Here is a 16,699-nt window from a genome sequence, read left to right as displayed (position 1 = left end):
CATGCCCTTTCACAAACTTTTGTAGTGGACAGTTTGAGACTTACGATTCAATTCCTAGAGGAAATTCTTGGCTCATGGCTATTGTGGCTTTAAATGTTTTCTTGCTTTCTTTGCAGACCAGTTCCCTACCCAAATGAGGTGCTCTAAGTTAAAGAAAATAAAAATTAAAACCTCCCTAGAGACATAATTTATAAAAACAATAAGAAATTGGAATGCATTTCTTTTGTGCAGGAAAACAAGTTGACAGAAGTTGTTTAATGATGCCTGGAAGAGTTCAGATAGCAAAAACTGCAGAAGCAGGCAAGCTGCCCAGGGACTAACAGATTAAAGCAACTGAATAGAAGTCTGTAGAAAAGAGAAAAATATAAATACACATACACACTTTGGCCGTATGATTTCACACAGTTAAGAATCTAGGACTAGGATCTAAAAAGCTATTCAGATGAGCCCAAGGGGAATTTGTCTTCTGACTTTGAAGAGCAAACCCTCATACCGTTTCTAAAAGGTTTTGCAAGTGTGGCATGGAGCCCAATGGTCATGATAACTAGTTTAAGAGTTCTTTCCATACTGGCCATTGGACACTAAAATGGAAATAGTGTGGAAGCCTTAAAAAAGGCGGGGGGGGGGGGAGAGAAGGAATAGATACCAGCATGTTACTTTCTAATTTCTGTGATCAAACAACTTCTGCTGGACCAATATGTAAGTATGGAAGAAATTCATACTGAAACAGACTGTCTTCCTTGAGTGCAATTTTGTTTAGAAACTGTTCTTTAATATTTACATTTAAACTTGTACATTTGGGATTGGATCTAGAGTTATCTTTCCACAAAGAGAAGGGCTCCCTCAAATCTTGAAAGGAAGTGAGATCCAGCAAAAAGTCTCATTAGAGTTCACTCTTCCTCATGAAGCCCACAGTGCCCTGTCCCGTGGTGGGATAATGTTTGGGTGTCTCCCACTCTCCAGAGCATCTTCCCATGGGGCTGTGGGAGGGTGGGAGGAATTGGCAAAAATGCCTCCCCCACCCTCTCCAGTTGGAGACGCTGCTGGAGCTAACCCTCTGAATAGTGTTAAGAAAGATATCACATTCCAAAATTTACAAGTAAGGACATGCTGAGGCATCCGAAAAATATCCAGAGTCATCCAAAGCTCTCCAAGTCCATCAATATTAGAGACTTGTCATCTTGTGTTTAGTCAAGCCTTCATGACCATTTCGCCCCAAACCCATGAAAGTCCAAAATGAAGAGACCACTTCTGATTTGGTCAAGCATGTGTATAAAAGTAAAAACAACAAGGCATATATAATCAGTTTAAGATGTTATTAAAACAAAGACAATATCATGAGTTGACAACAGCAGTGTTGTCACAGTTAAAATCTAGGATGAAAAAGCCTTTGATTTGATGCCACTAATACTGACCAAATTCAAGATAGCTGCTTTAGCTCTAGTAATGGCAATAAGATTATGTGCATGGAATAGGAGTTTCATTCAACAGCATTCTGACATGCACATCCCAGTCTACACACATTATCAAATCATCCTTCAAAAGCTGTTTGCTATAGGGTGCTGAATGCTGCTTTTCACGAAACCATTTGGAGCTCAGGAGTAGTTTCACAGATCTCTGGATAAGTAGATCTTATCATACTACTTTTCTTCAAGATAAATCACACCAAATACAAAGGACATATCTGATTCCCATGAGAAAGGGACTGATTTTACACCATTGGAACAATGGGACCTAAACGTATTGGGGTCAGTCCATACAATCTAAAACCTGTGTGTGCAACTTTAAGCAGACATTTCTATTTTCAAATTAATAAGGCTTTACTGCAGCAATAGGAAGAATGGTTTCATATATTCATCTTTGTTCTCAATTCTATACTAAACGTTTCAAATGACTACCTATGAGGTGCCAAGGACAGCACCTTATGCAATAAATTTGGATGTCATGGCTGGTTTCATAGATAATTAAATTTCACAGATGTGCACTTTTAAACCCCAATAAAGGCCCGGAGCAGATGATATTTGAGTCCTTCATGCATTCTGATTGAAAAGATACTCTCATTGCAGAAATTGCTTGTATGCTTCCAATGAAAATAAACTAATATATAAAACTAAATATATTGAAACACACAATTTTAAATAAAAAAGCTTGAAGAATAGAAGGTTTCAATTCCCTGTAATTATTATTTTATTATCGTATTTATATGGCTGGCATCTGTCTTACTCAGGAGACAATGGAAAAGTGCGCCTTTGGGGTGAAGGCATATTTATATAATGCTTATATCTTGCCTTTTCCCCAGACCAAGACTTAAGGAAGTTTGCAGATAAAATAGGAAAAGCTAAAAACATAGAAGAGTAATGCCAAATAAGATGCACATGTAGGATTTAACCAAGGAATTACAGACACCATGGGCTTCTGCTCATGGAAGTGACCCTGATTCAGTCAAAACTCATGCCTGGGGAAAAGAAAAGGTAACGTTCACCAGTTCTTCCTTCCCACTGAAGCCTGCAGCGCCACCTCCTAGAACAGGGGTCGGCAAACTAAGGTCCCCAAGCTGTATCAGGCCCACTTGGGTCCTAAATCTGGCCCGCTCCGCAAAGCCGTAACCCGCTGCGAAGCTGGGACTCCCGGCAATGGTGGCAGCGGCTCTTCCACTCAATCGCCTGGTTTACCTCAGCGGCATTTGATTGGCAGAGGCGTCCCCGTGCTGCACTGAGGTAAACCAGGCACAGCGTTTGATTGGTAAAGCCTCCACCACTTGGCCTCTTCCTCCCATCGCCATGAATCTCAGCTTCGTGGCGGGTTCTGGCTTCATGGCGTGGCCTCTTCCTCCCGCCGGCGCCGCCCTGGTGCTCCAGTGGGCCAGAGAGCGGAGCGGACGAGCTCGCTCTGCCTACCCAAGAGAAGCGATGGCGGGGAGGAGGACTACTTGCCCCCCTCGCCTCTTCTTCCAGCTCCCCTGCCCCAGGTGCTACTTCTCCGGCCCGCCACAAGGTCTGAGGGATAGTGGACCAGCCCACAGCTAGGGTCCTGCTGGGCGACATTTCACAGGGCACAGGGAAAGGAGGAATCGGTGAAAAATAACCTCCCTCCTCCCAGTGGAGTGTCTCGTGAAAAGAACTCAATTCATGCGAAGCCCTGATCCAACACATTATGTTTTGAAAACGACATTAGGTATATACGTAGCAGCGGCTATATACAGACACTATATGTATTTAATACTCACTTTCCATTTTCAGCAGATATGTACTCCTCCCATGTAATTGTGTTTGGTGGAGGTGGAGTAAGAGACTGCCTCCTGACAGGCTGTTAAAGAAAACAAATGGGAATTATTTGTAAATCCAAGCACTTTACTACTTAGTAGGCTACCATCATCTCGTCTAAAAGAACATCTGTGTCTCATGCTTCCTCCAGCATTTGCCAATCGGAAGAAGAGTAAATCCAAAATTAGAACACTGCACTCCTGACAAATGAACAGCAACCAATCATTTCGACATGAAGCAGAAGTGTACACGTGTTAGCATGCCTGAAGAGCTGCGTACAAAAATATAAGCATTTCTTAAGGATTGTTGTTGTTTAGTCGTGTCCGACTCTTCGTGACCCCTTGGACCAGAGCACGCCAGGCACTCCTGTCTTTCACTGCCTCCCGCAGTTTGGACAAACTTTTGTCTCCCCCCCGATAAATCACAAGCATCAAGACAAGAGCAAACCTTGGCTATAACTCCTGGACTGTATGGAACAAGACAAACCATGTGCCTAGGTTTGGCTGTAACGCTAAGCCAGACCATGGCTTAAGCTCTAGCTGGTGTGGCAGCCAGAGGACTGGGAGTGGACCGAAGTGGTCACGATTTCTGCTGTGAGCACCTGCACACTTGCACATTCACACTCAGCAATGGCTTGGCTTAGCATTACATGTGAACTAGGCCAGTAAAAGGCCATCTGTTGTTAAATGTTCAATTTAAACAGAACTTTTAACTGTACCTCAAAATTTTGTTCCATCAAGTTTCCACCTTTACTCAAGCTTTCCATAATAGCCTTGTTTCGAAGAATATCTTCCTCACTGAGATGTTCCCGTCTTTTCCTTGATTCTAAGACAAGTCCATTAACCAGGTAGAAGTCTGCCAAAAAGTTTCCTACCCTTTCCTACAAACACACAAAGATGAAACACATGAAGTATTTGAGCCAAAATGCAAAACTTCTACTGAAATTCATTCAGTCTTTTCATTTATAGTCTACCTGCCAACTGCTTATGTTCTTGCCCCTAATGTCTCATTTTTATATATTTCACTCGCTTTTCTTATAACCCTAACTTTTAACATCCTCCCTTCTCCCAATCTGGATGACTGGGAAAGAAAAACTGACAGCCTATATTTTTGTCCCACGTTTCACCTGCCTTACAGGCATCTTCCCTGGGGCACACTAGCACAAGATGGATGGATGGATGTCTTAAAATAGTTATTAAAAAGTCTTACTGTTTTATCTTCTCGAAAAAGCCATCCTGTTTGGGCACGTGTGAAGGTGATTGATTTGGTTGATAATGTTGCTGAATAAATATCGCTGCTCATCAAAATGTCAACTTCCTCCTCTGTTTCCATCTCAGATTCCTGAAAAAAAGCAAGAATATTAATTGTGGTTTGGGTTTGCTTTGTGGTGTTTTTTTTTAAAAAAACCCCAAATTATTTAAACAGATTTGTTATCCTCTCCCTGTCCAATTTCTGCCTGAAATAAATAGAAGCCTTCCAGTAATAATTCCATTAGGTAGCAGTCTTAACCACTGCAAGTATGAGTACACCATATCTCCCATTGATATACATTCTCAGGTACAAGATTACTCTCCATTTAATTTCAGCTTCTTTCTAAAGCTACGCGTTCACATGTTGCCTTTGGAAACCTTCAGCGTAAATTAGTCTTCTGCAGTCTTCTGATTTCTCAGACCCTAGATGTGCATCGTATTACTGTCACTGCTACGTAAGTAATAATATATTTTGGGAGGACATTAGCAATCTATAAGGGAAAAGAGTTTAATATTGTTTGCAGCAGAACTGTTAAGCAACAAAGTATCCTGCAAAGCAATACTAAACGTAAGAGAAAAAACGGCAGTGGGGTTATAGCCCTCCTCCATGCATGTCTACTGTGTTCAGTGGAAGCGCTCCCAAGTAAGGGCACAGAGGACTGCAGCCTTACATGTCTGATACCGGAATGACAATATCTTGCAACTACCTTGTACATTTTTAAAACAACTCATTTATTTGGGGCACAAAACAGCAGGAAACACATTTTGCTTTGTTTTTGAGTAGCACTGTGAAATATTTTACTAGCGGTGCTGCAGCTTACCTCGTGATGTATTCGCTGGTAAACTTTTTGTTCGTTGTCTAAAACTACAAAGGATTCAGAGGGTGCAGCATCACCGTTGAAAATGAAGCTCAAGTCCCCTCGTTGGCACTTCATGTCAGTAAAATCTATGAGTGTTGTGTCAAGCCTGGGGGAGGGGGGAACATTCCAATACTTCAGCTGATCCAGAATATTACTTCACAAAATTGTACAAGTCAAGGAACCAGTGAGATTCGATTATTATTTTTAGAAGCAAGATTTGAAACAGAGATCAGCCCTGTTTGGGTGTGCCATCTGTGTGCAAAGGCAACATACAAGCAGGGATGAGCGTGCTAAGATCTGCCCCCTGAATCACTCTGCCCATCACCCTCCAAAAGAAGAGGGTGAGGTATGAAGAAGGGAGCCTCCTCTACTCATGGAGTAAACTTACTACTCATGGAGTAGACTTACTACTCATGGAGTAGACTTACTACTCATGGAGTAATTTAGAACCCTGCACAACTGGGGTCGCCTACAACCCTCGGAATGACTTTTAACCATCCACTGAATGGGGTGGGCTAAAATGTGGCAGAAGGCAGCAAAAACTGTGTGGCCACCTTCAGCGATTAGCGCTTCTGCTCACAGAAGATAAAGGTAAAGTGACCCCTGACCATTAGGTCCAGTCATAACCGACACTGGGGTTGCGGCACTCATCTCGCTTTATTGGTCGAGGGAGCCGGCGTACAGCTTCCAGGTCATGTGGCCAGCATGACTAAGCCGCTTCTGGCAAACCAGAGCAGCGCACGGAAACGCCGTGTACCTTCCCGCCAGAGCGGTACCTATTTATCTACTTGCACTTTTTGGTGTGCTTTCGAATTGCTAGGTTGGCAGGAGCAGGGACCTAGCAACGGGAGCTCACCCCGTCGCAGGGATTCGAAACGCCGACCTTCTGACTGGCAAGTCCTAGGCTCTGTGGTTTAACCCACAGCGCCATCCGCGTCCCTTCACAGAAGATACCTCTACCCAATTTTCAGCAATCATTTCTCTTGCCCGCTCTCCCCACAGCATCCTGTGCTACAGCCCAGCGAGGTCTCCTGACTGCTGGGAGAGGCAGGGATGAGGCAGCTCACTCCCTTCCGTGCACATTTCATTGCATACAACCCAAAATACACAACAAGACCTTGTCCTATCAAATCTTTTGAGTCTCTGCCAAAAGAAAAGAGAAAATATTCCTACAACAGAGAACTTCTGCCACTATTACTATGCAAGTTCTGTTCAGAGAATTCTAGTGAATTCACAAAATCAGAGCAGGTAAGTCTGAGAAATTTAGCTTTTGCAGAAGAACAAACTTGCTGATGGTACATGTCTGAATAGGGAATTCCTGTATATGAAAAATTCTCCACACACAGTACAATAAGGTGAATTTTAACAGCTAACAGTAGTGAAAAATTTTCATTAGATTAAGCATGTAGCCAGACTAAAAAGTTTATTTTGCTTCTTTCAGCATTACACAGAATATATATTCCATTTAATTTAAAAGTTAGCAAGACGTGGAATTTTCCCTTTGACAAAAACCTGCTTAAATAGCAACATCTTTAGTTAAAAAGAAACCCAAAGTCCTCTTGACTTGTTTAGAATCATCCAATCACCAAACAGGCAGCTATGCCAATATTCGGCTACAGGTGTTTGTTTTAGAAGCAGCCATGCAATATTCACAGGATTTAAGGAGACTGTGCTGAAGATGGTCCCTAAGCACGCACTAGCCTTAAAAAGTCAAATATGTAATTCACAAAGGTGTAGAGCGAGCCACTTTACAGAATAAATCTTATTCATCATTTGTCCAGTTGAGAGCTGAGAACATTAATAGTGAGAGAATCACGACTCTCAACAAAAGGCATTTCAGTAATGAGTTTGAAGTCAGCTCACACTAACATCACATCACAGCACCTGGGATAAAGCGGCAAAACATGCACAACTCCATTTATCTGGAGACTCTCAATTATGAGCAGGCCATCAATGTAAACACAGCTATGCAGAACACTGGTAACTCTTGTACAGTTATCTTCTTTAAATAATGGTTTTTTGTAATAAACTCCAATACAGGAGTTTCTTCTCCAATACATGAAGAGTTTCTTTAAAGAGTTCGAGCTCATGAGCCCAACTCCACACCAGCAGGGGGCTGTGCAATTTTCCCTCTTAGTTGCAACTCCTTACACCATGTTAGATGCCACTCTGCAGGGCAACGTTTTGGAACATTAAGGTGACTGCAAAGGAAACACAGACCAAAAGGCTCTGTGAATGGGCAGTGCATGACCTCTACATCTTATCCTCCTCACCCACATCACAACAGGGTATGAAATTTGGAAATGCATGAAGACATTGGCAATAGAGTTACCATATTTTTCGCCCTATAGGACGCACTTTTCCCCCTCCAAAAATGAAGGGGAAATGTGTGTGCGTCCTATGGGGCGAATGCAGGCTTTCGCTGAAGCCTGGAGAGCGAGAGGGGTCGGTGCACATCTCTTGCTCTCCAGGCTTCAGGAAGCTCTGTGCAACCCTCGGGAGACCAGAGCTGCCTGCAGTCCCGGGGCAAGCGCAGCTCTGCGCAGCCATCCAGAGCGGGGCGCGAACTCACGCCCGCTTCCCGATGGCTGCGCAGAGCTGCCTGCATTCCGAAGCCTGGGGAGACCGGCGCAACTTACCGCTGGCCTCCCTAGGCTTGCGGATAGCAGGCTGTGCTCGGGGCTGGGATTGGGGGAAGCTCGGGCTTCCCCCGCGCCAGCCCCGCGCGTGGGGGGAAATGAATTTTTTTTCTTTATTCCCCCTCCCCCAAAAAAACTAGGCGCGTCCTATGGGGCAAAAAATACGGTAAATCTCAATATTTTAACTTCATTATATTTAGTACAGTCCAGGGGTCCGTCATTTGTAGTCCTTCAACTACAACTCACATCAACCCCAGTAAGCATGGTTAGTGGTAAAGGATCGTGGGAGTCGAATTCCAGTGGCATCTGGAGGGCCACAGGTTCCCCATCCCTGGTGTAACCCTTCAAAGGTGAAGACTATTCTTACCTGATATTTATACCTTGTTTGTATATTTTACATGCATCAGAAGGCAGGATTCGGGAAAGTAAAGGCACTGCATTTAGGGTAAAAACGACACCCTGTTACCATTAATGTCCTTCTAATGTATCCATTCAGCATACAGAACACAAAATAAAAACTATCAAACAAATCATATATAAACACATCCAACAAAGCAACTAAAACAGAGCCGTATGTAAAGCTATTAATCATGATAGCTGTATAGTACACCCATTGCCCACAGGCACCTTTCCTCCAAATACCACCAGTCACTGCAGATTAACAACACAAGAGGCCTATTGCTCCATGCCCTGCTTATCGGGTTCCTAGAGGTATCTGGCTGACCACTGTGGAAAGCAGGATGCTGGATTAGACAAGCCTTCAGTCTGATCCAGCAGCTCCACTAGAATGGAAGCCGATAGAACTGTAACTAATTTAAAGAACATAATCTCTTCCACCGAAGAGTGGCAAAACACATTTCAGTTGTTTGAATTCTGACAAGCAGGAAAGCACTTTTGATATTTTATGCTCAGCTGTCCACGGAGGCGCAGGTCAATTCTGTGTCCAGGGCGGCAGTCTACCAGCTCCATTTGGTACACTGGCCGAGACCCTACCTGCCTACGCACTGTCTCGCCAGAGTAGTGCATGTTCTGGTTATCTCCCGCTCGGACTACTGCAATGCACTCCACATGGGGCTACCCAGAAACTACAATGAATCCAGAATGCGGCTGCCAGAATGGTGACTGGGAGCAGCCACTGGGACCATTTAACACTGGTTCTAAAAGATCTATATTGGCTCCTGGTACATTTCCAAGCACTAATCAAAGTGTTGGTGCTGACCTTTAAAGCCCTTAATGGCCTAGGACCTCAAGAAGTGTCTCCACCCCCATCATTCAGCCCAGACACTGAAATCTAGCTCCAAGGGCCTTCTGGTGGTTCCCTCACTGCGGGGAGGGAGGTTACAGGGAATCTAGAGAATGCTCCCAATCTCTGAAGGGATCAAGAAATATTACATCATCATCAAGCACTACCAAAATTAACAAACACAAAAGGGGCTGGATCCAGATGTCTTCAGTGGAACTCAAACTACTTGATGGTCCTGTGGGGAGGAGACTCTTTTTTTCCTCTGCAGTACCCTATGCCCCCTGAAAATATGATCCAAAGGGTTGGGTGACCTTCTGGAACAGCGTAGCAAGTGGCACCGGGCATGTAGGGGAAATCAACAAAAATTACATTTTCCTTCCATCTGCAGGAATCACCCGGCCACGAGTCCCCATGGGATCAGAGTCCCATCTGTTAACAGAAAGAACCTTTCAATTTGTGGAAGATGTCTGGATCAAACTCCAACTATGTTTGTGCTTTTGCATAACTATCTACAACTAGTTTAGTGCAGAAAATCCAATCATTCCAAATAACAAGTCTGCTCTGGAGAAATAAGTATTTAGACTGGATAGCTCAGTTGGCAGAGCACAATACTCTTAATCTCAGGGTCATGGACAAAAAGATTCTTGCATTGCAGAGAGTTGGACTAGATGATGCTCATGACCCCTTCCAACTCTAGAACTATGATTTCCATAAAAATCTTTAAAATCTTACCCCAACTTTGAAAATCCCAGTGAAGTTCAAGATAGAAGTCACCTAGCTGGAGAGAAAGAGAATTTCTGTTAAATGTTAAGAAACTGATGACTACTTTCATGTCCACCCACCCAGGAAATGCTAGCAACCATAACTTTCATTTGCACATGCTAAACTTTGGGGTAAGTGTGTATTAATTGAAGATTTGATTTGCACACCTTTCACATTAACAGCTTTTAAGAAGAAGAAGAAGAAGAAGAAGAAGAAGAAGAAGAAGAAGAGTAAATTAGTCTTACTTGTTTTATCTACGGAAGTACAGAAGGAACACGATCAAAATAACAGCTCAAACTATACAATATCTGAATCAACCTAACCTTGCAATCAGATGTAATGTATAAATTCTTTTACTACAACTACAACAGCCTGGCTTCTTAAAAATGATTTTTCAAAGAGTAACTATTTTTTTAGCAATACATTTCTCCTTTGAAAGCAGTCAGTGTAGGTGACAATTTTTGATAGCTGCTCCTTAACCGAGAGCTTATGTTTATAGAAAATGTCCTTCTGTGCAAGATCATAATTGCCAAATGAAGCCATTCTTCTGAAGAACTAGTTATTTCTGAAGCAAGGGAGTCAACCATGAAATGCTAGCTAAGCTAAACAACTTTGACCCAGATCAACAAAATGAGGAACCTGTGGCACCTCTTATAGTACATGGGTGAGGGATATCTAGAAGCAGCTGGAGAACGCATGATATAACAGAAAAAACTTGCTTTGAATTGGAGCCACTGAGTTTATGTACCCAGTTTATGTACAAAGTTCTAAAACAGGCCTTCTCTGTCCATGGGAATTAGCATGACAAATGGAAACTGTGAAAAAGCAGTTTTTCCTTCCCTCAAATGGAAACTGTCTCTCTCCTTATATCAATAATTATGGTATGTTCGGAACTGATCTCTGGCTCACAGTTTAAATGCTATTCAAATATTTTAACATATTTACATCAGCTTCCAATTTCACTGCAGCTTCAAAATGCAGAAGCTACATGTAAACGAAGCATTATTAACCCAGCTTGACTTTAAAACAAAAATAGAAACATAATTTTTTTCACAGTGAAACTTAATTTTTAAAATCACAATTACGATCCATAGCAGAGACCTAACACTAAAACTCCACACCCGGAATTTAGAACATACAACCCATAGGCCATATCCAGTCACAAGCCCTTTCTCTAAGTAGGGAAGATGTCACTGCTGCAAAGTAAGTCACCTACAGCAGTGTTTCCCAAACGTTTTTGGGCAACGGCACACCTGTTTACCGGAAAAAAATCTCGCGGCACACCACCATTAAAGCCCCGCCCCGTGACGTCAGCGCGCAGCGTCACGCCGGGAGGGACGCACAAAAGTGAACGTTTTTTCCCTTCCCCTTGCCGGGGTGGGAGGAGGCAGCAGAGCGAGGGACTGAGGGACGGCGGCAGCTGAGGCGGCGGCGGCTGTTGTGGTGGTGGCGGCGATAGCGGGCGGAGGAGGAGCCGTCGCCGGGAGTTGCTGCTGCTGCTGTTGCTGCTGCTGCCCGGACATGCCGGCCTCCTCCTCCTCCGCTGTCTCGCGCTCCTCCCTTTTGCACGCGCTGCCCCGCCGCTCGGCACCACCACCGCGGAGCCGCCCCCGGCTCGACGCGGATCCTCGCCGCCGCCGCCTCTCGCCGCCCGACTCGCCCGCCTCCCTCCCACGGCACACCAGCCGGTGTCTCACGGCACACTAGTGTGCCGCGGAACACCGGTTGGGAAACACTGACCTACAGGTCAGTCATTCTAAGACACAGACTAGCAAGCAATATGCAATTCAGCCAGCAATTCCCAGAAATAAAAGCCTGTGTTGAGTTGTTTGCACTTAATGAGGACACAATGGCAATCACACACAAATTGTTTGAAAAGTAATGACTCCATACTCTCCAATGTGGGTGGAAAAATCCTTACAAACTTACCTCTTTCAGAGCTTTTAATAACCGAGGTCGCTTTTCCTCAACACTTTCCCTAGACTGTTGTTTCAGTTTCCTTAGAAGTGCTGTAACTAAATAAATATACTGTAAGTCCAATGTAAAGGCAATCATGTTAAGCATCCACTAAGCTGGGAGCTGCCTTTACCTTTTGTAATGGCTGATGGCAAAAGAGAAATCAGCATCTATTGCAGGGCCACCTCTACTGCTGGCAGAGAAGCGGCGTCGGCATCAGCACCAATTACAGGTGAGATCTTGCTGAAATTGCGCAAGATCTTGCACCCTCCACAAGATTTCACATAATTTTGGATGATACCAGTGCTGCTTCTGCCCATGGGGCTGCCATATTGGGGGCTTCTACCACCTGAGACAGTCACCATAGTCTGCCTAGTGGCAGAGGCGGCTCTGGTCAATTAGTAGCTTTTTTAGCTTTTTGTTACTTAAGCAGTATTGTCAAATAAATAAAACAAAGTTCAATCAAGTAAACTGACAACAGTAAGCCATATATGGTAGATTCAGAGACAAATATACAAAGCTTTCATAGGGGAAAGTGAAAGATCTCGGAATACTAAGTGTTTCAGTGTTACTGAAAGTGTGATCTATCAGTAATCTGGATCGGAGATCACTGGGAGTCTCATAAACACGCACAAAGCCAACATGTGTGCTTTTCCTGAGAGTTTGCCTTTTGGAAATGAAGCAGTTACAGCAATGTTGTTTCCTCTTCAAAACCTCTGGCATACAATTCCCAGACTGTTTTCTAAAGGAATTTAAACAGCAATTTGGGGTTTCTGTAGGGGAGTTTTCATTAAGACATTTCCAAATTCAGGTACAAACATGCTCCTCTCAGCTTTGACCATAATGCTAATGCTCCTTATGCTTAAAATAATCCCTCATTTAAGTTCTGGAGCTGTACATCAACACACCATTGATCAGGCACACTCAACTGCTAACCTACAGCGTAACATTTCATATGCTATATTCTATTGCACTTGTATATAATTAAATGAATAAATCACCCATCCTGAACATTATATGTAAGTAGCAATGCAAAAGTTGTAAATACAGCTTTATTTATTTATTACAGCTTTATTTATTTATTACATGTAATAAATAAAAAATTGATACATACGTTATACAAAAGCTCGAGAAGCAAGGTAAATCAAGCAAGTCAGGTTTTTATAATTTGGGAACATTTCAGTTGAGAAGCAGAATAATGTAGCACCACCACACTGCCTTCTTAAAGAATGAGAACTCCGAACAGCATGGATTTCAACACTTGCTGGTTGACTAACTCCTACCTAACAACAACAAAAGTGCAATGCTGCTCTGGATTTAGTCATACTTATTGCTAGTGCCAGTGTAAACCTTAAACTATGATTATGACCAGGGATATAACCATAGTTAAGTGGCAGACAGCTTTACCTCTGCATCTATCCTAGTATTGGCACTGTTGTTGTTGCAATTTATTAACTGCCTTTCACTATAGGGTCCCAGGGTGGGCTACAGCAATTTAAAATACAATAATAAAAACAGAAAATTGGGTCCTAAATCATTTAAGGCTTGATTCACTAATGTGAGGAGCTTGAGCTGGGCCTGGAATTAACCTGGACAATCTGCAGCAAGGCCTAACATGAGAACTGGCCTTTCAAAATTATCTCAAGATTAGGTGTTCATGATCTGCACATTTCAGTCACAATCTGCAGTAAGCTGATTTTAATGACTAAATGGATTTCCTGTATTTATGTCCAGACAACCAGAGTGACAGTTTCTTACTCATTTGTCTATCTCCATAGCTGATGGCTTCAGCGAGAGGACTCCATCCCTGAGCATTTTTCACTTTCACAGGAGCATTGTGGGCCAAAAGCAGGTGGGCACATTCTATAACAAAGTATGAGACAATAATTATTTTCCAAATAAGACCATCAGATTGCTTCTCTGTGAAGAGCCTCTTACAGTTTGACAAAAAATACTGATGTAAACAAGTTTTGAACTTACTGAAGTTTGAGCAGCACATAAAATCAAGCTAACCAATGACCTATTTTGCATTTGAAACCATTTATGTAGCATTTGGTGCAAAGCAAAATCTATTGGGTGGTATCTTGACTAAGTCATACTCATGGCTAACGTTAAGTGAACGTGATTTCAATGGGTCTGTTCTATGACTTAGGCTGCATTCTTAACTATGTCTAGTCCTATTGAATTCAATGGTGGTTACTCACAGGTTAAGTGGGGTTAGTCTTGCAGCCACAGCTAGATACAACCTAGTGTCTGAATTGTATCCAAATGATGTCTTTCTACTGACAGAAGTCTCTGATCCAATAGAGGCTTCCATCAGCAGGACAGGGAGGTAGACAGACTTTCAACAATTCCCAGAGTCCCCTGAGCAGTGCCCCCATCGCACAATCTATTCCTGGGGGTTGGGAGAAAAAGTTAGAACCTGTGGTACTATGATGATTTAGTGATTTATACCTTTAGGAACTATTTTGATTGAGCAAGTCAATCAAAAATATTTAAGAGCAGTTTCACTCCCTATGTATACACAAATAACAGGAACAGGAGATTAACAGGAAATGGTTCGTCTTGACTGCCATAGAGGAAACCTAACCTGAATCCACCGTAATTAAACAAAGTACATTGAGCTGATGGGATTGTTTGGCGCTGTATCTTAACAAGGCAAACCAAGGAGACCAGTGGAAAATGAGGAATGGAGACAACACTTATGGCTAACAGTTTTAAAGTTATTGGGAATTACAAATAACTTTATATCCTGCGCTACACTGCTATTCTACTTGAACAAGAAATAAAAGCTGCCTTTTTAAACAAAAAAAGTAAACTCAAAACAATTTAAAATGAAACAAATATAAACCTAAAACAAAATGAAAGCCATGGTACACCTGCATCAGCACAACCAGACACTTTCAACTACCCAAACTAAAACAAAACATGCCTCTCCCATACTGATTTCCAATGGTTTGACCTCATCCTGATGGCGTACTCTTCCAGTGCCTCCTGAGACAGGCGGATGCCAAACAACATAAAAGGCAGTCAAACACATCCCACCCACCAAAGGAAGCCACAATATCTTAAAATAAGATGCTTTGGTGCCAAGACCAAATATGGGTGCAAAGGAGAGGAAGGAATCAAATAAACCTGAGCAGCACAAAAGTCAACAAGAGGATGAGGTAGTGACATTGGCAAAACAAAAAAAAAAGCACACACAATGCAAATTAGAGGAAAGATAACAGAGCATGTAGTATGAATCTTAAGGATCAGACTGAGAGGGTGAAAGCAGAAAGTGAGAGCTTCTCCCCCACAGAAATGCTGAAAGAGTATTAGATTAGTAGGAAGAGTCAGAGAAACCTCAGGCATGAAGAGTGTCAGGCACAAGAGGGTAATCAGCAGTATCAAAAGCAGTAAAGTCAAGGATAAGTAGAGAAGGGATGACAAAGCAATTTTGCTGAGGACATTTGACAATAGGGTACTAAGTGCAGAATACAGATTGTAGTGGCTCTAGACAGAGCTGAGCCCCATAGAGTAACCAGTTTGATCCTGGAGTCTGAGGGTAAAGGGTGGAAAGGAAATTAATGGAGAACAACCGCTTTCACAGTAAGGGAACAGCAGACATTAAGTGGGAAAGCACCTGCAGTGTTCTTGTTTCTAGGATCTACTTATCCAAGAATCAATTCCCAGAGAATATCTGCTTTCAGTGTTGACGGTTATGACAGCAATGCCTTCAGGATAACAAATGAACTTTCCACTAAAATTACTTAACTGGCAAATGCAGGAATCTTTTTGCCCAATGTTCTTCTGACTGAGCTATCCCACAGGGTCTGAGTTACAAATTTCTAATAACCTGAGAATCCAACACCTATTTAATACTGAAAAGGCATTTCAGTAACTGGAGAGGCAGAGGGTTAGAAGCTTCCACATCTGCCAGCAATGTACACTGCATTATGTTGCACTGGTAGGACTTGAACAGAGAATGAACCTGCTAGCAGCTATTTTATCCTCTCTGGAAAAGCCTCTCTCATAGTCCACAGTCCCCTGTTCTACAAAAGCTATGATATGGCCTTTGATGATTTGAAAAGAGGGACCAGTCTTTTTCCATTATATTTTCCATTATTTCCATTATTAATATTCTAGCTTTTAGGACCAATTATTATGACTAGCCTGGTTCCTAACTTGACTGGACCTGAAGAAAATGAAATGAAGGCAGCAGCCTTCATTATTTTTTCTGAACTTTTTGCAGATAGTTCTGAACAGCATCTCATAGCTTCTCTGCCTACCATACTTCATTCCAATTTATTTGGAATTTTCTCTTAAGTCACTGCAAGACAAGCAAGGGGCAATACAGACCCTTTTCTCTGTGCCCATTCTTGTCCCTCGCAATAAAGTAACAATGGTAAGGATTCAGGACTGGGCAAGGTAGACATGTGAAGGGAACTCCCCTCCCCATAACCTTCTGAGCAGCTCTTGCCATTCAGAAGCAAAGGGCACTGAAAAGCACAAGCGTGACCATGCCCCCAGCTCACAGTAAAACAGCACTGGCTGCCTTTTCACAAAGGGCTCTGTGAAAGAGAGGTGTTTCTTCTTCATCTAACTGCAGTTCCCAACAGCCGCTGCCGCCACCACCACCATGATCTAGGGAAAGCTATGAGAAGGTGAATTCTCCCCTTGTTTGCTCTGTTATTCCCTTTTCCATGTTTTGAGAAATATGATCTGGAGGCTCTAGTTGCTACGT

The 16,699-nt window shown here is 42.8% G+C and overlaps 1 protein-coding gene across 1 annotated transcript in view; it reads right to left on the bottom strand.

Moving 5' to 3' along the window:
- The window catches only part of ANKRD13C (ankyrin repeat domain 13C), a 29,446-nt gene that overhangs the window by 6,335 nt on the left and 6,412 nt on the right, over window positions 1-16,699 (bottom strand). The window contains exons 3-11 of the mRNA XM_082227289.1: window positions 13,732-13,836; window positions 11,947-12,032; window positions 9,988-10,033; window positions 8,380-8,446; window positions 5,335-5,479; window positions 4,473-4,604; window positions 3,982-4,143; window positions 3,227-3,306; window positions 45-143 (exon numbers count right to left, since the gene is read on the bottom strand). Of these exons, the coding sequence (XP_082083415.1) occupies window positions 45-143; window positions 3,227-3,306; window positions 3,982-4,143; window positions 4,473-4,604; window positions 5,335-5,479; window positions 8,380-8,446; window positions 9,988-10,033; window positions 11,947-12,032; window positions 13,732-13,836 (922 nt within the window). The remainder of the gene's footprint in view (window positions 1-44; window positions 144-3,226; window positions 3,307-3,981; window positions 4,144-4,472; window positions 4,605-5,334; window positions 5,480-8,379; window positions 8,447-9,987; window positions 10,034-11,946; window positions 12,033-13,731; window positions 13,837-16,699) is intronic.

This window comes from Podarcis vaucheri, assembly GCF_965113315.1.
Source record: "Podarcis vaucheri genome assembly, chromosome: 6".
NCBI classification, from domain to species: Eukaryota; Metazoa; Chordata; class Lepidosauria; order Squamata; family Lacertidae; genus Podarcis; species Podarcis vaucheri.
This window is presented reverse-complemented; position numbering and strand designations above follow the sequence as displayed.